Here is a 21,962-nt window from a genome sequence, read left to right as displayed (position 1 = left end):
TATGAGGAAGGTAACGGAGAAGAATAATTACCACTTTATGCCAACACAGCACTCATCAGTTTGATACCAAAACAGGGGCGGGAACAAATGCAGCCTGAATCTTATTGGCCAATGTCGATATAAAGATCTTGTCTAGAATCCTAGTGGACAGACTAGCACCCTTAATAACCCAAAATAATACTAAACCACAAGTGGGTTTTCTATGGGGCCAAAAGTCGGTGTTTAACGTATGAAAACTATTACAGGCACTGCTTCAGGGAAGAGATTCTGGAACCCCTTGACTGCCAGCCTAGATGCAGAATTTGCGTTTGACCAGGTGAGGGTGGCCCTTTCTGTTTCAAACATTAAGCTGGGTGGGCTTACAGGGGTGGTATTTGCAAGTGATCATGACATTATACTCATCTCCAAGGGCGGCAGTGTTGGTAAATGGCATAAGGACGGAAGAATTTCCTATAGGCAGATGCACTTTTCAGGGATGTCCCCTGTCTCTACTGTTGTTTCTCCTTTCGTTAGAGCCTTTATCATGTATGGTATGGAGAGAGAGAGAGAGATTCGTGGAGCGGGAGTGAATGGCCACTCAATTAAAGTATTAGCTTATGCAGACCAAGGGGCATATCTGGACTTCAGCGGTAGGGGTGGGGGCCAGAGCCAAGGTGAGGGGGCACATTTTAGCCCCCCCCCCCCCGGCCCAGCCACCCCCTCCCCCCCCCCCAGCACCATCTTCAAGTTTGACCCCCCCTCTCGACCCACCCACCATCCATACCTTTGCTGGCAGGGGGACCCCAACCCCCGCCAGCTGAAGTCTTCTTCCTGCGTTTGGTTTCTTCTGAGTCTGACATCAGACTCAGAAGAAACCATATGCAGGAAGACGACTTCGGCTGGCAGGGGTTGGGGTCCCCCGCCAGCAAAGGTACAGACGGCGTTGGCGGGAGGGTTGAGAGGGGCATCGGCAGGGGGGTCCAGGGCCAAATTTATGGGGTCCCAGGCCCCATAGCAGCTACGCCCCTGATGCAGATCTGCTCTTAATATTGAAAGAACCACGAGTGTCTAACACCGACAATGCAACAGATTGGACATATATATGGGGCATTGTCTGGCTTTCAATTAAACATGGATAAATCAGTGGCCCTTCCTACAATAGACTTCATCAAGGAACAGTGGACGGGGGACTTTCCTTTCCAGTGGGCCTCCCACCAAGTAAAGTATCTAGGAGTTAATATATCCATGGATTTATCACAACTATACGATATGAATGTGCGTCGTTTGCTAAAGGAGACTAAGCGAATGTTGCCACTTTGGACAGAGAGCCCCCTTTCCCTTTTAGGAAGGATATCCTGGTTTAATATGGTACTAGACCCCAGATGCTATATTTATTTCAAATGCTACCACTGTATTTAAAACAGAGAGAAGAAAGATTACTGAATGCAGCAATTCAGGGGTTTCTATGGAGAGGGAAATGACCCAGATTATCTATTACAGTATTGCAAAAGCCAAGCCCAGGGAGGTATGGGGTTGCTCAGTATAAGATATCTGCCAATAGCCTGTTCTATGAGGCATATCAATGACTGGTTCACACAGCTGGGTACATTTTCCAATATACATTTGGAAGCCTGCATGTCGCCCAAAGTACACATCAGCTGGCTACTGCACACCATACCAGGAAAGACAGACTCTGCATTGCATCACAACCCGCTTTTGTTGTCAGCAAGAGCAACCTGGCGATGGCTATGCAGGCGCCATCATTTTTCCTTTGCAGCCACACCCTACTTACCTTTACTTCATAATCCAGACTTTCCGGCAGGTACTACATCCTCGGTATTTGCCAGTGGAAACAAATGGGAATTAAATACTTGTTCCAACGATTGGATGAGGAGGGCAAACTAAAGTTGTTTGCAGAGTTGCAGCGAGAATACAACTGGCCATCCACAGACTTCTTTGCATACCTGGGCTGGCAGAACATGACGAAGAATGTACAAGACACTTTGAACACAGCTCTGACCCTGGGAGCACAAGAAGTGGTACCTTTACGATTCCATCACCGGTACCTGTTAGACTCCACAGAGGATTTGGATTACAATTTATTTACCCAGACATGGTCCAGGGACTTGGAAGAGGAAATAACAGTGGAACAGTTTAAACAGTTTATTATGGACATACCGAGACCGTCCTCTTTTGCCAGATATTGGGAGATACAAGTTTGCATTGAGGCTCTATATCTCACCACTTAGAAAACACTGCGCATCATCTGGAGCCACTGGGAACTGCCCAAAGTGTAATCAGAACTCTGCAAATTAAGCCATACGTTTTGGACATGCTCATTGTTAACAAATTCTGGTCATTGATGATGCAGAGCATAAACAGTCTGTGGAATCAACACGTGACGAAGAGTCCGCTAATACTGTTCAATGTATTCTAATACTGGTCACCTGCCCTGGTCAGATTTAAACACTTTTTACATTGTGCAATTATGATTGGTCAGAAAGTCATATTGATTTGCTGGAGACAACCCAACAGCCCTACTTTCACAATGTGGCGAATACACGATTGACGTACTTAAATTGGAACGTTTGATATCAAGGATATTGCCTCGAGAGAGGGAGAAGCTTTTCAGCGCATATGGGAACGCTTTTGGGACACCCTGCATCCCAGGGCGAGAAGCCAGCTGTTGAATCAGCCATGATTGCATCTCTGAGAGTCTGCTGTGTTAACAGTGATATCTGTTAGTTTGAGGGAGGGATGGAGGTTGGGGGGGGGGAGAGAGGACTTAATGCTGTTCTGGATAGGAATAATCTTAAAATGTTCACTAGTTTTGATTTAAACATAAAGGCTGTTTAGAATTACACACCATTTAACATGTTTTTTCTCTGCACTCTACTTTTGCTGTTGTCACAATACTGTGGAGTTTTGACTTCCCTCCTTTTGGAATTTGCCTTCATACACACACAATATATACAAATTATTCCATCCCCCATTTGCATCGAAGCATGTCTTTATGTGTGTGTGTGTGTATATATATATATATATATATAATTTATTTCATTTGTATCCTACATTTTCTCACCTCTTTGCAGGCTGAATGTGGCTTACAATACATCATGAATGATGGAAATATAATTAGAAAATATACATTTAGTGGTACAGAAGGATCTTGGGTAACATGATGATAAAAAACATGATAGTAATATAAGTAGACAGTTCTGAATATATGTGGAGGAGTTGTGTATGTCATATTTGTTAATCTTTGTGGTATGCCTTATTAAAGAGATGGGGTCCTTCAGTAGTTTGCGGAAGTTAGTTAGTTCATAGGTCGTTTTTAAGTTGCGCGGCAATGCGTTCCATAATTGTGGGGAAGTGCAAGTTAAGGAATGTGCGGGAATGATCTGTCTGACTATGTAGGCTGGTGCATCTCTTGTGAATGATTTTGGTGAACTGAGCAGCATTGATACGGACAACGGTCCTTGGGAAGAAAGGTCTTACTCTTTTTAAATTCTATAATAATGTCCTATATATATATATATCAAACATATAAATGAGAACGTGACCGACTCACCCGCAAATGCAGAGTGTGTGTGTGTGTATATATATATATATTATATATATATATATATATATCTCTCTCTCATTGGCTATTATGAGCATGGTTCCGTTTCCACAGTCTTATGGGCTTTCCCTAAGGCTTGCCTAGGCCCCAAACATACTGAGATTTTCCCAACAAAACACAGTATTCACAATATTTCCAGCAAAAGCCCTAGCCTTTCCTGCCTGTTCAGAGGGCTGATGAGTACTGATTCAGAACTATACCTGCAGAATGTATATCCAATAACATCTCATAGTAAGTGTTTTTTTTTTTTTTCTTTTCCCTGATTGAATTAAAGACAACTGGATCAAGAATCTGGGTGTTCACGGGGTGATGTTAATACTCTGTGGTTAGCTTGCCAAAACATTTGCGTCTGACACAGAGAAGATACAGATACTAGGGATGTACTTTAGTTTAAAACAATAGTCTCTATATAAATTATTTGCTTTTTAAACAAAAGAAAAAGTACACTACACTATCCCTGTCCATTAAACTTTTATGCAAATTTTTATAAATGTCCAGCATTCCAAGCTTCTCACCCCTTTACCAGATTACTGGGTTCTAAGTGGGACAGGAGTGATCTCTAGTGTCGTACACTAAACACCACTGGACACTAAAGAATGGAGATTGGGTATGGGTAAGTTTAAGAAAGGAGCCACGAGAGAAGGAGACGGGGGGGGGGGGGGGGGGGGGGGAAGATGGAAGGGGCTTTTTACAAAACTTTACTTGTGGGTTTAACTGGCAAGGAGGATGAGGGCTGGCTTCTAGCCCTTGTGTGTGTGCTACCACAGCACGCACGGAGAAAAGAGCCTCAGAAAGCACCCCAAATATATATAATTCCTCATAACTGAACACCCCCTTCCAAAAGAACCTCTCCTTATAGATACAGATCTGTAAATTGTAATCAAGAAGAAGCTGAATCTTTATACATCCATACAAAGTTGGAGAAACAGAAGCAACAATTTTAGTGAAGGAGAAATAAGCATCCAAAAATTAAAACAAATTTCAGCCCACCTTGATGAAATTACATATGAGGGGTGTCTGAGAAAATGTGATTAAATGTCAAAATAGTTTTAAATTTAATTATAGAGAAATAATTGACTTCATGAACACCAATTGCACCAAAAGATAATCATTCATAAGGCTGGAAAAAGGCTATACCATAATAACTTGCATATTGCTTGCTAGGAGTGTGAAACCTAATTTCAGCATTCTTCTGTGGAGGGATTTAACATCTTGGAATTAAACATCTAACTTCTTCCAAAGAATTTTACAGAATAAGTAATCATACGTACAATGTCATCTTCCTTATTGTAGTTTGCAATGTCTTTCCGAAGTGTTCGAATGATGATCATGCTTAGAATGCCTGTCACATAATGCCAAAATTCAATTATTATCTATCACTTATCTGTTCCAGAAACCTGCCCACAACTTAAACCCATCACTCAGTATCAAGCTCCCCACCTGCACTGTAAATTACCAAATCATGAGAGGATTAATATCTGGGGAGGTACTGGTAAACGTAGATAACTGCTCTTAAAATACTTCATATGCAACAGAATTAAACATAATCGACCTCAAGTAAACAGGGGAGAGATATAGCTCAGAAGCGAAAATCCTCAATTTCCAAATAGCCAGAAAATGCCCCCAAATTTTTCCATATACATTAAGAGTACATAAACTCTGAATGATGATACCTTAATCCATTAATTGTAATAATTTAACATTTAATTTCCTTTACTAAATTTATATACCATCATTCTAATCACAAAAGGTTGTACAAAAAGATACATGCAAACTGTAAAATTCCTAAAGTTTCTTAATTCTTGGGCTTCTGTTCTCAGCAACCTTCATCTAACTTCACTTCCCTCTCCCTAGTACTCCTTTCTATCCCAAGTTGCTCTCACCTGAAAGAAAGAAGACAACAACAACAGAGTTTATGATGGAAAACCAATGAATCTGCACATCACTCATAGTTAGATATGTGTCCCATCGAGAAGCCCATTTAATGTTGCTCTCCTGTAAGAGATGAGAGAATCAGGATCAAAATCAGGGATTGACCAACAATATCCAGTTCATCTAGACTGTTCATGTTACTTACAATACCATAGAGCTCACTTGAGCTTCAATTTAAATGATACTTCCCTACTGTCAGAACAACTGAAAAATATTGACAACAGTAGCTAACTGGTTTCAGAAAAATTAAATGGTAAGTCAAAAGAAATGATTCTCGCAGGTAAAAATACATACTCAACCTCATCAGTTTGTGAGCTTGTTATTAATGGAATCAAATGCCCCTTAGGGTCATTTTACATGAAATACAAAACAGCACTCAAAAATGTTACTGTGCCAACAAATTTGATTATGCGACACCACTACTCTACAGTGAGCATTGGTTGCCAACCTAAGCAAGGATTAGATTCAAACTTAAAGAAAAGTTTAATTCATAAGATCCACAATACTGTCAGTCCTCCCCTGTTCTGTAACAGGGGGCCCAGGGCAACTGGCCTGGTTGTTGCCCTTAACGCTGGCCAATCCAGTTAACAAGTGCCTAGCAAGATCCTAATGAGTAGATTCATTTCTTGTTGCTCATCCCAGGGATAAGTGCTGGCTTTCTAAAGTCTATGTGGTTAATTCTGCTTTGTGGACTTTTCCTCTATAAATTATCACTGTGAGATCAGTTCAGTGCACTCCAAGGAGTGGCCTAGTGGTTTGGGTGGTGGACTTTGGTCCTGGGGAACTGAGTTTGATTCCCACCTCAGGCACCACATTCCCACCTTGTGACTCTGGGCAAGTCACTTAACAATCCATTGCCCCATGTAAGCTGCATTGAGCCTGCCATGAGTGGGAAAGTGCGGGATACAAATGTAACAAAAAAAAATAATACAGGCTTGAGCAAATTGCAACCCCTGAAGCCTTGATGCGGTTTCTTATTCTGTTCCTCCAAGCCCTGACACTTGCTCTACCAATCCCGCTTCCTGTACTCACTCCTCCGAACCCTGATACCGCATTGTGTGCTTAAGTTTTCTTTCTTGCTTTCCAGCATACAAATTGGATTTCAGATCTGACTTCATAACTACTGCACACAGACATTAGTTACTAAGTAGATAAAACAGAAGGAAACAGAAAGCTACTAGTGTTGTTGGATTTCTCAGCCACCTTCGCACTGTGGATCATAAAATCATGCTTACAAGATTGGCGGAAACAAGTTATCAGTGGCACAGTACTTACATGGTTCAAATTCTATTTGTCAGACAAACAACAATCATTTCTGTTCAGCCACAGCACATCATTGTCTTGGACACTAAACTGTATTTAATATCTACCTCAAGCCTCTGGCTGAGCTGCTTTGATCATGGACACAAAATTCTACATCTATGCTGATGATGTGCAACTACTCAGATGTACCCACAGCTCTGAGTAAAACTGTCTGCTGGCCTAACTGCAACACAGGAATGGGCAAACAATAAACTCTGTCTGAACTCAAGCAAAACAGAGATTCTATGGTACCTAACACAAGTGGACAAATACTCAACTTCAAAATACCTTTCAGGAAGTATGAACTCCCCCTAAAATCACAGGTCAGGAATCTTGGGATACTGCTAGACTCATCACTCTCATTGATTCCACAAATTCAAACTGTGAGAAATGTGTAAATATATTGCTTTTTCACAACAAAACTGTAAAAGTGAAATATATAGCTTATGTCCCCTTTAGAAGGGCAATCTTTGGCTGTTTGAAAGGACAGGATGTGCTGGTTAATAAGGAATGTGAAAAGCAAGATAACTAGTAGGAGGAGAAGAGCTAGGGGGGGAGGGGGGAAGGAAGCCCAAACTGCTGATGCAGAAATGAATGAAAGTTTCAAGGACATGAAGGCCTGAGGGCTGAGATAAAAGAATGTAAGCCAAGCATGAGAACTACCCATGAGTGGACACTTGGCTGCAAGATAATCACCTGAAAGATAAAACTCTGTAGCTACAGAGGAATTTGCAGTGTTCACAAGAAAAGAGAAGAAGGGGGGCGGGGGTGGACATATGATGCCTGGCACTGATGTAATAGGTTATAAATGTGAAATCAATATCTATAGGCAGAAACCTATGTTACAAGAAAAAGGAATATAAACTATAAGAATTAAAGAAGGGTGTACCTGCTTGCTATCAGAGACACCCATCCTTGCAAGAGTGTATTTTGGAATAATAAATTAATTAGACTTGCTTCACCAATTTGTTTTATGGAAGCTATTTCTTTATATTGGTTCTCAGGTTATCTGGGAGCTACGTCTAACAATTTTTGGGGGCTCGTGTCCAGGAAAGTCATCAGAGGCATCGGTGGCTGGCTGCTGACCACGGGAAGACGCGTCCTATTGATTTCAATAGTCCCTAGGTCTGTAGCAGGGGATCAAGGTCCTGACTAACACATGATCCTGAGACATTGAAATTGGTGAATTAAGATATAGATTTGCAGTAGGCACATCGGCGGCCAGGCAACTCTGTGTACAGACCAAGTTAAGAAAAATTGACTATTAAAGTACTACTTTGGTGGCTGGATTGTGAGAACAGAAGTGTGTGGAGTGAGACATGTCACAGACACAAAGCGAGTGTGGAGTTCTGATTCGCGGTTCCATTTCTCCGCGAGAACGACCGGAGAAAAACAAAGCGAAAATTGAAAGCTAAGAGACTTCTGGGTACTCACAATGGGAAATAGGTTAGCCAGGGATAAAGATTGTAAGCTCTTCGAGCAGGGACTGTCTTTCTTCTATGTTTGTGCAGCGCTGCGTACGCCTTGTAGCGCTATAGAAATGCTAAATAGTAGTAGTAGTAGTAGTAGTAAGGTGGAATCCTTGCCCTCAGACATTCCTCCAAATAGTCCTCTGGGGGGAATGTTAAAGTATTGAAAGCAGGAATCTTGTGCAAGAGATAAGGACAGGAAGAAAATGATTCACTACTGCTGTTTTGAATGGCCAAAACAGAGCATTTTGCCTCCAGCCATCTTCTGGCCCAAATATGGAGCAGAGGAAAGCTGGATATGTCTCAGGCTCTTAATCTATAACTTATCAGCAAGAAACAACCCTCTAAGGAGGAGTCAGAATATGTCTCATGTTTGGTGGGGAAGGAAGTACTAATGCCACTTAAGATAAAAAAGGAAGGGAAGAAGGAAGAGGAGCTAAATATATCTTCCCGTAAGTGGGACCCCTTAGAAATCTTACCCCCAACCCTATGTCCCCGACCCTTTGGAACAGCATATTGCACCCAGTGCTCCAGTTCAAGTGGGAGAGCACGTCGCAGAACCACTAGTAGAAATAGAGCAGCCCGAGGCTTCCGGGTCAATTACACCTCCTAGTAGAGCACCTCACCAATTTATACTACTACTAAGCATTTCTATAGCGCTACAAAGCGTACACAGCGCTGCACAAACATAGAAGAAAGACAGTCCCTGCTCAAAGGGCTTACAATCTAGTAGACAAAAAATAAAGCAAACAAATCAATTAATGTGTAGAGGAAAGAGGAGAAGAGGGTAGGTGGAGGCGAGTGGATACAAGTGGTTACGAGTCAAAAGCAATGTTAAAGAAGTGGGCTTTCAATCTAGATTTAAAGATGGTCAAGGATGGGGCAAGACGTAGGGGCTCAGGAACTCTATTCCAGGCATAGGGCGCAGCAAGACAGAAGGAGCGATGTCTGGAGTTGGCAGTAGCGGAGAAGGGAACAGATAAGAAGGATTTATCCAGGGAACGGAGTGCACGGGAAGGGGTGTAGGGAAGGACGAGTGTGGAGAGATACTGGGGAGCAGCAGAGTGAGTACATTTATAGGTTAGTAGAAGAAGTTTGAACAGGATGTGAAAACGGATAGGGAGCCAGTGAAGCGACTTGAGGAGAGGGGTAGTATGAGTAAAGCGACCCTGGCGGAAGACGAGACGGGCAGTAGAGTTTTGAACCGACTGGAGAGGTGACTGAGAGGCCAGCAAGAAGCAGATTGCAGTAGTCCAAATGAGAGGTGACAAGGGTGTGGATGAGGGTTTTGGTAGAGTGCTCAGAAAGAAAGGGGTGGGTTTTACGGATGTTGTAAAGAAAGAAATGACAGGTCTTGGCGATCTGCTGGATATGAGCAGAGAAGGAGAGAGAAGAGTCAAATTTATAGCACGTAAACACCGGACAAGGGAAGAGGATCAGCTAAATAAGGACACAGACAGTTTTCCTCTTCCCCAGAAATTAAACATTAAGGAGAAAAAGGAGGATATGTTCCCCTTGACGGAGGTGCCCATGGGAAATACTGTAGGGTATGTAAGTAATCCTCTCACAAGTGGGGAAGTAAGAAATTTTAAAAAGGAGATGACGCCTCTATTAAATGACCTGGCAGGTCTAGCAGAACAGTTTGATCAATTCCTGGGACCAAATGTATATACATGGGCAGAGCTGATGTCCATATTAGAAATTTATCTTTACAGGGGAAGAAAGGGTTATGATAAGAACTGCTGCTTTGAAAATATGGGAATGGGACCATCCCCCAGGAGGAGAAGGGGGGAGGGAATGTACCTGCAGAGCAAAAATACCCTAATATAGATTCAGGCTGGAATAACAACAATGCGGGTGATCCGGTAAAAATGTCAGATCTCAGAAACCTGATAATAGCAGGAATAAAAGAGGCGGTCCCTAAAAATCAGAATGTGACAAAGGCTTTTGAGGTCCATCAGGAAAAGGATGAAACCCCATCTGCCTTCCTCCAGAGATTAAGAGAGAGAATAAGACAATACTCAGGGCTGTCCCCAGAAGATCCTGTGGGACAGGGTCTCCTGAAAATCCATTTTGTGCCTAAATCCTGGCCAGATATTCAAAAGAAATTGCAGAAAATGGAGGGATGGAATGAGAAATCTATAGAGACTCTTCTTACAGAGGCACAGAAGGTGCTTGTGAGGAAGGAAGAAGAAAGGCAAAAGCATAAGGGTAAAATAATGATGAATACTCTAAATGAAGTAGTTAAGAAGCAAATAGACACTAAGGAACAGAGAGGTGAGAGGGGAAGAGGATTTTTAAGAAACAGGGGCCAGAGAGGTAAAGAATATGGGAGAGGCAGGGGGATGAGTGGGAATTCTAGGGACAGAAACCCCCAATGGATGACCTGCCGAGCAGGATGTTTTGAATGTGGGGAAATAGGGCATTTTAAACGAATGTCCCAAGTTGGTGAGGGAAGAAAAAGTTTTCTCTCTCATGGATTCTATGGAAGATCAGGGAAGTCAGGGGCTCCTGACCCTATGGTCTCACCAGGAGCCCTTGATAAATTTATAGGTGGGACCAGAAAGGGACGAGACAGTCTTTTTGGTAGATAGGGGAGCAGCAAGGTCGTCCATGGCTCAGCTGTCAAAAGGAGTGAAATTGACATCACAGAAGTGGTCTGTGAGTGGGGTAAAAGGGGAAGGATTTTGGGTCCCCTTATTGGAGAAAACGGTGATTAGAGCCATGAATGATGAAGTTGAGGGAACTCTCCTGTATATACCTGAAGCAGACCTACTGGGCAGAGACTTAATAGCATAATTGGGTCTGGGTATGCAAGTCGTAGATGGGCAAATAGCTATTAAAATGAACCATCTTACTGCAAAGGATGAAAAGGGAATTGACCCTGGGGTATGGGTCAGAGAAGGGAATCGGGGGGGGGGGGGGGGGGGGGGGGTTAAAAATTCCTCCAGTGAAGATTAAACTGAAGCACGAAAGCAAAGTAATATCCCAAAAGCAATACCCTGAAGGAAGAAAGGGTCTGCAACCAGTGATAGAACAATTAATAAGGGACAAGTTAATTGAACCATGCATGTCACCCCTTAATACTCTGATTCCTCCGGTTCTCAAACTGGATGGAACGTATAGGTTAGTGCAGGACCTAAGAGAGTTGAACAAAATAGTACAAGTCAGACACCCTGTAGTCCCTAACCCTTACACCCTATTAAGCAAAATTCCACATGATCACAAATGGTTTAGTGTAATAAACCTGAAAGATGCGTTTTGGGCCAGCCTCCTAGCAAAAGAGAGTAGGGATTTATTCGCCAATGAATGGGAAAATCCCCATACTGGGAGGAAGCAACAGTTCCAGTGGACTGTTCTGCCGCAGGGGTTTACAGAATCACCAAATTTATTCGGGCAGGAGGAAAAAAAAAAGACATAGTGGATATGTGGTAATAGATGGAAACACCCAAGAAGTATTGGAAACAGAAAGACTGCCCAATACATGGTCAGCTCAGACCTACGAGCTATATGCCTTGAGTCAGGCATTATTGATCCTTAAGGAACAGGATGAAACCATCTATACTGATTTCCAATATGCTTCTGGGGTGGTACATACTTTTGGGAAAGTATGGAAAGAAAGGGGATTAATTACGAGTAGAGGGAAAGAATTGGTACACGGGTGCTCAGGAAGCTGATGCTGCCAAGGGAGATTGCGGTGGTGCATGTCCCAGGGCATCAGAAATTGTCTACCCCGGAAGCTGGGGGAAACAGGTTGGCTGATGAAGCGACTAGGGAGGCTGCTCTCCAGGAACAGCCCACAAAAATATGTGTCCTGATCCCTATGATCCCAGAAGTACAGCAGTTGCCCTGTTTCACTGGGGAAGACAAAGATAAGCTCACCCAGCTAGGGGCTATACAGACAGAAAGAAAATGGCTTTTGCCTGATGGCAGGCAAGTGTTAAACAAACCCGTCCTGAAAGAGGTGATGGCCATACTGCATCAGGGGAGTCATTGGAGGACACAGGCCCTGTGTGATGCAGTACTAAGAAGATATGGAGGACTGGGAATATATACTGTGGCTAAACAAATTTGTGAAAGATGCATGATATGTCAGAAAATAAATAAAAAGGTGCTTATAAAAGCTATCCCTAGGGGAAGGGTACCAGGGCTTACACCTTTCCAAAGTATACAAGTGGATTTGACAAAACTACCCCCGGTACAGAGATTAAAATATTTGATAGTAATTGTGGATCATCTGACCGGCTGGGTAGAGGCAATTCCAACGGCCTCAGCCACAGCACAAGGGGTGTCAAAGATAATCTTGGAACAAATAGTTCCCAGATATGGGTTGGTGGAAAATATAGATTCAGACCAAGGGAGCCACTTTACGTCCAAAGTCTTGCAGGGAGTGATGGAGGGTCTGGGAATTACCTGGCACTTCCACACTCCGTGGCACCCACCCTCATCTGAGAAGGTGAAAAGAATGAATCAAACATTGAAGAAGCAGATTTCCAAAATAATGCTAGAAACCTAATTACCCTGGATAAAGTGCTTATCAATTGCACTACTATGAATTAGAACTGAATCCTGAAGGGACCTGGGAATATCCCCCTATGAGATGTTGCTTGGGTTACCTTATATGGGGGGGGGGGGGGGGAGGGAGGTTACCCACATTTGAAACCAAAGATCTGTATTTAAAGAATTATATACTGGCACTTTCTTCTTCTTTATCTCATTTAAGGGAGAAAGGGTTACTGGCCCAGACTCCACCACTCAAATTTGCTGTTCATAAGATCCAGCCGGGAGATTGGGTACTGGTCAAGTCCTGGAAAGAGTCCAAGTTACAGCCCTCCTGGGAAGGTCCTTAACAAGCCTTGCTGACCACTGAAACCGCAATCAGGACAGTCGAGAAGGGCTGGATGCACTACACCAGAATCAAGGGACCAGTGGAGGCACCTGCAAATTCCCCCAGGTGGACAGTGATAAATACAGAGGACCCTCAAGATAAAGATTAAAAGGAAGACTGAGAACATTGCATGAACAATTCCTACGCGAGACCTGCTTTGAGCTGGGATCCAGGCCCTGATGATGATCCTGCCTGGGATCCTGTGACCAGGTTTTGTAGACCTGTGTGAACCATTAATAGACACTTGGACTACAGGGCCAGGGACATCTATTATAGGGGAAGGGGACATATGTGGGTGTGCTAAAATAAGGGTGGAACAGGGAGACATATCAGTACCCCAACCTAACATGGAGGAACTAGTAACATTTTGGCTCATTACATATGAAATATTGGGAGGGGGCTGGCAACCCTGGTACTTTATCAGAAAAAGGGGGGATAGAGTTATTGAACTGTTTAGCTTGTTAAGATTAGAAGACTATCTTCCCTCAGCATAGGGGCTGTAACCATCCCTTTTCCCTGAATAAAGTGCATATATAGTGGAGGAGTGGCCTAGTGGTTAGAGTTGTGGACTTTGGTCCTGGGGAACTGAGGAACTGAGTTCAATTCCCACTTCAGGCACAGGCAGCTCCTTGTGACTCTGGGCAAGTCAGTTAACCCTCCATTGCCCCATGTAAGCCGCATTGAGCCTGCCATGAGTGGGAAAGCGCGGGGTACAACTATAACAAAAATAAAAAAATAAATAAAAATATCCTCTCCTACAGTGGGGGAAATAAGTATTTGATCCCTTGCTGATTTTGTAAGTTTGCCCACTGACAAAGACATGAGCAGCCCATAATTGAAGGGTAGGTTATTGGTAACAGTGAGAGATAGCACATCACAAATTAAATACGGAAAATCACATTGTGGAAAGTATATGAATTTATTTGCATTCTGCAGAGGGAAATAAGTATTTAATCCCTCTGGCAAACAAGACCTAATACTTGGTGGCAAAACCCTTATTGGCAAGCACAGCGGTCAGACGTCTTCTGTAGTTGATGATGAGGTTTGCACACATGTCAGGAGGAATTTTGGTCCACTCCTCTTTGCAGATCATCTCTAAATCATTAAGAGTTCTGGGCTGTCACTTGGCAACTCGCATCTTCAGCTCCCTCCATAAGTTTTCAATGGGATCAAGGTCTGGTGACTGGCTAGGCCACTCCATGACCCTAATGTGCTTCTTCCTGAGCCACTCCTTTGTTGCCTTGGCTGTATGTTTTGGGTCATTGTCGTGCTGGAAGACCCAGCCACGACCCATTTTTAAGGCCCTGGCGGAGGGAAGGAGGTTGTCACTCAGAATTGTACGGTACATGGCCCCATCCATTCTCCCATTGATGCGGTGAAGTAGTCCTGTGCCCTTAGCAGAGAAACACCCCCAAAACATAACATTTCCACCTCCATGCTTGACAGTGGGGACGGTGTTCTTTGGGTCATAGGCAGCATTTCTCTTCCTCCAAACACGGCGAGTTGAGTTCATGCCAAAGAGCTCAATTTTTGTCTCATCTGACCACAGCACCTTCTCCCAATCACTCTCGGCATCATCCAGGTGTTCACTGGCAAACTTCAGACGGGCCGTCACATGTGCCTTCCGGAGCAGGGGGACCTTGCGGGCACTGCAGGATTGCAATCCGTTATGTCGTAATGTGTTACCAATGGTTTTCGTGGTGACAGTGGTCCCAGCTGCCTTGAGATCATTGACAAGTTCCCCCCTTGTAGTTGTAGGCTGATTTCTAACCTTCCTCATGATCAAGGATACCCCACGAGGTGAGATTTTGCATGGAGCCCCAGATCTTTGTCGATTGACAGTCATTTTGTACTTCTTCCATTTTCTTACTATGGCACCAACAGTTGTCTCCTTCTCGCCCAGCGTCTTACTGATGGTTTTGTAGCCCATTCCAGCCTTGTGCAGGTGTATGATCTTGTCCCTGACATCCTTAGACAGCTCCTTGCTCTTGGCCATTTTGTAGAGGTTAGAGTCTGACTGATTCACTGAGTCTGTGGACAGGTGTCTTTCATATAGGTGACTATTGCCGACAGCTGTCTGTCATGCAGGTAACGAGTTGATTTGGAGCATCTACCTGGTCTGTAGGGGCCAGATCTCTTACTGGTTGGTGGGGGATCAAATACTTATTTCCCTCTGCAGAATGCAAATAAATTCATATACTTTCCACAATGTGATTTTCCGGATTTAATTTGTGATGTGCTCTCTCTCACTGTTACCAATAACCTACCCTTCAATTATGGGCTGCTCATGTCTTTGTCAGTGGGCAAACTTACAAAATCAGCAAGGGATCAAATACTTATTTCCCCCACTGTATATGCAGATAGAAGAAATAGAAATAGCAGTGATAGTGTTGTTGCAACTTGTAGGACTAATGTTGTTCTGCTACTTACATAAGGAAAGGCACTGGGGGAGACCTAGGGGGGATGGAGATGATGATTTGGAATTGGTTACCTTTAGCCAGTCCAAAGTCTAATTTGTCTAACATGAGCTGGAGGGGTCTCAGCCTTTCCTTACTGGTAATCATAACCCTGATGTTAATGAGTAATGTTAATGCTTTCACGGTCACACACAACACTCTTCCAAAGTCATTTTATTCTCCTCAGGATAAGCCCATGAAGCTTACAATAAGGATAAATGAAACAACTACACCCCCAGGTGATTGTTTGATGTGTGTAATCTTATTGATTGTGGGGATGTGAAAACACAGAGACAATACAGCAGGAATGACAAGTATGTGTGTCTAGATGCACACTGTCAGTCCTGGAATCATGTATTGTGGACTACACAGGCACAGGGATGGATTGTAAACCTTTTAGGATACCTAATGACACAGGCACAGGGATGGATTGTAAACCTTTTAGGATAGACCAAAGAATATTTAAACCGGATCTCCATCTTCAAGGGGCCTTTTCAGCCTGACTGTAGGTATAAGGAGTGTAATGCTGTTTTCATGGCAATCACAGGTACAAAATGGGCAGAGGAGATCAGTGGTAAGACCTGGATTAAGGACATACATAATACTCTGTTTGGGATGGGGATAGATGTATCAGGAAAAGATCCAGTAGCATGCTGTTTACAAATTATTGTAGAAAAGAGGGTTCAGGATATTCAGATTGCAACAAACATGCCTATAATAAAGCCATTTCAACCACCTCTAAATGATCCTAAGGTGGTACAAGTAATAGAGGTGAAAGATTTGAGACAAACATTTGAAATAGAAACAGGATATGGGGAAATAAATGCCTGGGTTGAATGGGTAAAATTTACTGTTGCAAGTCTAAACAAAAGTGATTGCTATGCATGTGCCTCAGGCAGACCAGTGGCTCGAATTACTCTTTTCCTTTTGGGGTGGGATTCTGACCCCAATGAATGGAGTGTATGATAGCTGTTTCAGGAAAAAGGGGCATGGGGAAATGACTCCTACAGATCCCTGGCACTGCTGTTCCTGGCACAACAGCCTAAAGATGTGCGAATACCACCAGCCTTCTTCACCAGGCCCTGGGAACCATTCAGCATGTCTCTTGAGATGGGGGGGAAGAGGCAACAAGGCAGTTAGGAGTTTTACGCACATGCACGCAAGTGATGAATGTGACTGGGAAGCAGGCTAGTGGAAACTATTCAAACCTGAAAATAGCCAGAGCAGATGTGTGGTGGTATTGTGGGGGAAGAATTCTCAGGCCAACCCTGCCTACTGACTGGACAGGCACATGTGAATTAGTACAATTGGCTATACCATTCACCCTGGCATTTGAAGAAGGGCCCAAGTCACCTGGTAGACAAAAGAGACACTATAAGCACTTCTTTCGATGATAGAATTTATATAGATAGCATAGGGGTTCCTAAGGGCGTACTGATGGTTAACACAGAGATTGACTGAAACAGCCATTTCAAAGAAAATGTCTTTTGGCCCACCTCCTTATTCAGAGAATGTAATGCTTCTAGAAGAACAGGTTAATGAAAATGACGGAGTGTGAGAGATGAAAAAGCAGTAAAAGGATCAGAGAAAGAGAGAAGGGATTTGTGAGAAATGTGTAAATATATTGCTTTTTCACAACAAAACTGTAGAAGTGAAATACATAGCTTATGTCCCCTTTAGAAGGGAAATCTTTGGCTGTTTGAAAGGCAGGCTGTGCTGGTTAAGAAGGAATGTGAAAAGCAAGATAACTAGTAGGAGGAGAAAGTTTCAAGGACATGAAGGCCTGAGATAAAAGAATGTAAGCCAAGCATGAGAACTACCCATGAGTGGACACCTACAAGATAATCACCTGAAAGAGAAAACTGTAGCTATGGAGGAATTTGCAGTGTTCACAAGAAAAGAGAAGAAGGGGGGTGAGGGTGGACAAATGATGCCTAGCACTGATGTAATAGGTTATAAATATGAAATCAATATGCAATGAAAAACTTAGGGGCAGAAACCTAAGTAGTAGTAACAGTAGTTGTTACAAGAGAAAGGAATATAAACTGTAAGAATTAAGGAATGAGTGTACCTGCTTGCTTTCAGAGACACCCATTCTTGCAAGAGTGTATTTTGGAATAATAAATTAAGACTTGCTTCACCAATTTGTTTTATGGAAGCTATTTCTTTGTATAGGTTCTCAGGTTATCTGGGAGCTATTTCTAACAAAACTACCTTTAAAAATTGTCTCTATCACCTATGGCAGTCACAAAATCTCTCTCCATATAATGAAAAGACTAACCTAATGACAGTGGTCCATGCCATGATAACATCACGACTGGACTATTGTAATGCCCTGTACACTGGTCAAACCAAAAAGTTTGAATCAGCTCCAGATAATTCAGAATGCTGCAGCACAACTGACAGAAAGTTGCAAATGGCATGGCACCACACCCTTCCTGCAAAACCTACCCTGACTACCCGTGCCTTCAAGGGCTAAATTTAAAATTCTATGTTTGATTTTCAAGGTCCTCACACAAAATGGGACAGAGTACTTAAAGAATAAGTTAGCTCTTTACATACCTTTGAGACCTCTAAGATCCTCTCAAGGAGCATCACTATCTGTCCCCTCATCAAAGGAAATTGCACAATGTGATACCTGCCAGTGAGACTTCTCAGGAGTAGCACCCACGCTCTGGAATTTACTCCCAGAGGGGCTATATATAACTCGAGACTACCTTTACTACAGGAAGCAGGTAAAAGTCTGGCTCTTCACCCAAGCCTTTAACACGTGGAGGGGCATAATCGAATGGGGCGCCCAAGTTGTCATGAGGGCATCCTTGCAGGATGGCCCTGTAAAGGGGCAGGGCAACCCAAGTTGGCCAAATGCTCATCAGGGATGCCCTTCTTTTTCCATTATCGGCCGAGGATGCCCATCTCTAAATCACGCCCCAGTCCCGCCTTTGGTACGGTGCTGACATGCCCCCGCGAATTTTGGTCATCCCTGCGACAGAAAGCAGTTGAGAACGCCCAAAATCGGCTTTCGATTATGCCGATTTGGGTGACCTTGAGAGATGGACGCCCATCTCCCGATTTGTGTTGGAAGATGGGCGTCTTCCTCTTTCGAAAATTCACCTGATAGGGTGACTGACTATACACCCCTTGAGCACCTGGACTAGCTTGCTAAACTCACTGTAACTTAGACCAGTTCCTTATATCTTGACTATCTATATAAACAACTTGTCTTTAGTTTATCCACCCATTTATCCCAACTGACTCTGTACCATGCATCTTGTCCCCATGTACAGTGGTGGAAATAAGTATTTGATCCCTTGCTGATTTTGTAAGTTTGCCCACTGACAAAGACATGAGCAGCCCATAATTGAAGGGTAGGTTATTGGTAACAGTGAGAGATAGCACATCACAAATTAAATCCGGAAAATCACATTGTGGAAAGTATATGAATTTATTTGCATTCTGCAGAGGGAAATAAGTATTTGATCCCCCACCAACCAGTAAGAGATCTGGCCCCTACAGACCAGGTAGATGCTCCAAATCAACTCGTTACCTGCATGACAGACAGCTGTCGGCAATGGTCACCTGTATGAAAGACACCTGTCCACAGACTCAGTGAATCAGTCAGACTCTAACCTCTACAAAATGGCCAAGAGCAAGGAGCTGTCTAAGGATGTCAGGGACAAGATCATACACCTGCACAAGGCTGGAATGGGCTACAAAACCATCAGTAAGACGCTGGGCGAGAAGGAGACAACTGTTGGTGCCATAGTAAGAAAATGGAAGAAGTACAAAATGACTGTCAATCGACAAAGATCTGGGGCTCCACGCAAAATCTCACCTCGTGGGGTATCCTTGATCATGAGGAAGGTTAGAAATCAGCCTACAACTACAAGGGGGGAACTTGTCAATGATCTCAAGGCAGCTGGGACCACTGTCACCACGAAAACCATTGGTAACACATTACGACATAACGGATTGCAATCCTGCAGTGCCCGCAAGGTCCCCCTGCTCCGGAAGGCACATGTGACGGCCCGTCTGAAGTTTGCCAGTGAACACCTGGATGATGCCGAGAGTGATTGGGAGAAGGTGCTGTGGTCAGATGAGACAAAAATTGAGCTCTTTGGCATGAACTCAACTCGCCGTGTTTGGAGGAAGAGAAATGCTGCCTATGACCCAAAGAACACCGTCCCCACTGTCAAGCATGGAGGTGGAAATGTTATGTTTTGGGGGTGTTTCTCTGCTAAGGGCACAGGACTACTTCACCGCATCAATGGGAGAATGGATGGGGCCATGTACCGTACAATTCTGAGTGACAACCTCCTTCCCTCCGCCAGGGCCTTAAAAATGGGTCGTGGCTGGGTCTTCCAGCACGACAATGACCCAAAACATACAGCCAAGGCAACAAAGGAGTGGCTCAGGAAGAAGCACATTAGGGTCATGGAGTGGCCTAGCCAGTCACCAGACCTTAATCCCATTGAAAACTTATGGAGGGAGCTGAAGCTGCGAGTTGCCAAGCGACAGCCCAGAACTCTTAATGATTTAGAGATGATCTGCAAAGAGGAGTGGACCAAAATTCCTCCTGACATGTGTGCAAACCTCATCATCAACTACAGAAGACGTCTGACCGCTGTGCTTGCCAACAAGGGTTTTGCCACCAAGTATTAGGTCTTGTTTGCCAGAGGGATTAAATACTTATTTCCCTCTGCAGAATGCAAATAAATTCATATACTTTCCACAATGTGATTTTCCGGATTTAATTTGTGATGTGCTATCTCTCACTGTTACCAATAACCTACCCTTCAATTATGGGCTGCTCATGTCTTTGTCAGTGGGCAAACTTACAAAATCAGCAAGGGATCAAATACTTATTTCCACCACTGTATATATCTGCACTTGGCCCCTCTGCTATGTGGTAAGCTGTATTGTAAAAAAGCATTAGGAAGATGGCAGCCTGACCGTTAGGTTGTCTCTCAAGTTGGCTACTGTTTGTTTGCAAACATGTTCTTCAATGCCTCATACAAAAAGAAAAGGATTGGTGAAAGGCCAACTGCCGCTGCCCAGAACATCATCCCCAATTCAGCAACCGATTGAAAGATATATAACGGCGAGTTCACAAGTATTGGGAGAAGTCGAGCCAGTGTTGGGAGCCGAAGGAGGAGCTTCAACTCTCTGGGCAATTGAAACATCTCTATCGCCTCCCGAGCTTAATCCTCCTCCATGTCCTGCTCAAGCTGGGAGAAATGCAGGGGCCCTGAATGACTCAGTCATCGAAGAAATCAGGACTCCAACCGGCAGTGCACAAACTCAGCAAGGCTATTTGGAAGTCTTTGCGAGATCTGACTGAAACGGTTACAAAAAAACAGCTCAAGATACGTCTGTAATTGTGAGTAAAGTTGACCTTTTAACACAATCTTTGGAGAATACTAAACAAGACTCTAAGAATCAGATTAAGCAGATTCAACAAGACATAAAAGATATTAAAAATACAGAGGAAGCGTTGATAAAAGACAATTATTAACAGGAAAATTGAACAAATGGAAAACTTTAATAGACGGTTGAACTTAAGAATTCTCAATTTTCCTGTGGTGGAAGGCATAAATCAGATGGAACTATTTAGAAAATACCTTATAGAAGTGTTAGCTTACTTTATTTATTTGCTGCATTTGTATCCCACATTTTCCCACCTATTTGCAGGCTCAATGTGGCTTACATTATGCCGCAATGGTGATCACCATTAATGGAGTAATAATACAGATATGTATTACGACAATAAATGAAAACATCACAAAAATTAGAAGCAAAAATCAAGTAACGAATGAATAGGAGGGATAGAATGAATAATTTGCAACAGGTGCATAAGAATAGAACAAGATAAAACGTTCAATAACAATGATGTGAAATAAAGTAACCAGATTGATGAAAACATTTTAATTCTAATGCATTTTAGATATCAAATCTTTTGTAAAGGATTTTTGTTATAAGTCTCTTTGAATAGATTTGTCTTCAGTAGCTTCCGGAAGGTTAACAGGTCGTGCTTATCCAAATTCAGCTATTCCACCGGTGAATAAGATATATTATTTACCACAGCGACCATTAATAGGAATAGAAAATGCACCAACTGAACCTTTGAATATATCTGCTTTATTAGAAGACTCACATTCTGAGGTAACTCAGCGAAGAACTTTAATTGTGTCTTTAGTATTTGAACAAGATATTAATTCAATTATGAAACTATACTTCAAAAATTCTTTAAAAAAAATTTTGTGGACAAAGTATTTGGCTCTTCCATGATGTTACAAAATTAACACAGGACAGAA

The 21,962-nt window shown here is 43.0% G+C and overlaps 1 protein-coding gene across 2 annotated transcripts in view; it reads right to left on the bottom strand.

Annotated features, from left to right (window-relative positions):
- TM9SF4 (transmembrane 9 superfamily member 4) overlaps positions 1-21,962 on the bottom strand; it is a 324,536-nt gene that overhangs the window by 110,540 nt on the left and 192,034 nt on the right. For both annotated transcript variants that reach the window (XM_030211308.1, XM_030211309.1), the window contains 2 exons: positions 5,485-5,596; positions 4,873-4,943 (listed from right to left, as the gene is read on the bottom strand). In XM_030211308.1, the coding sequence (XP_030067168.1) occupies positions 4,873-4,943; positions 5,485-5,596 (183 nt within the window). The remainder of the gene's footprint in view (positions 1-4,872; positions 4,944-5,484; positions 5,597-21,962) is intronic.

The sequence above is a fragment of the Microcaecilia unicolor genome, chromosome 8 (genome assembly GCF_901765095.1).
Source record: "Microcaecilia unicolor chromosome 8, aMicUni1.1, whole genome shotgun sequence".
NCBI classification, from domain to species: domain Eukaryota; kingdom Metazoa; phylum Chordata; class Amphibia; order Gymnophiona; family Siphonopidae; genus Microcaecilia; species Microcaecilia unicolor.
Note: the sequence above shows the minus strand (reverse complement) of the source record. Positions and strands in the feature narration are given on the sequence as shown.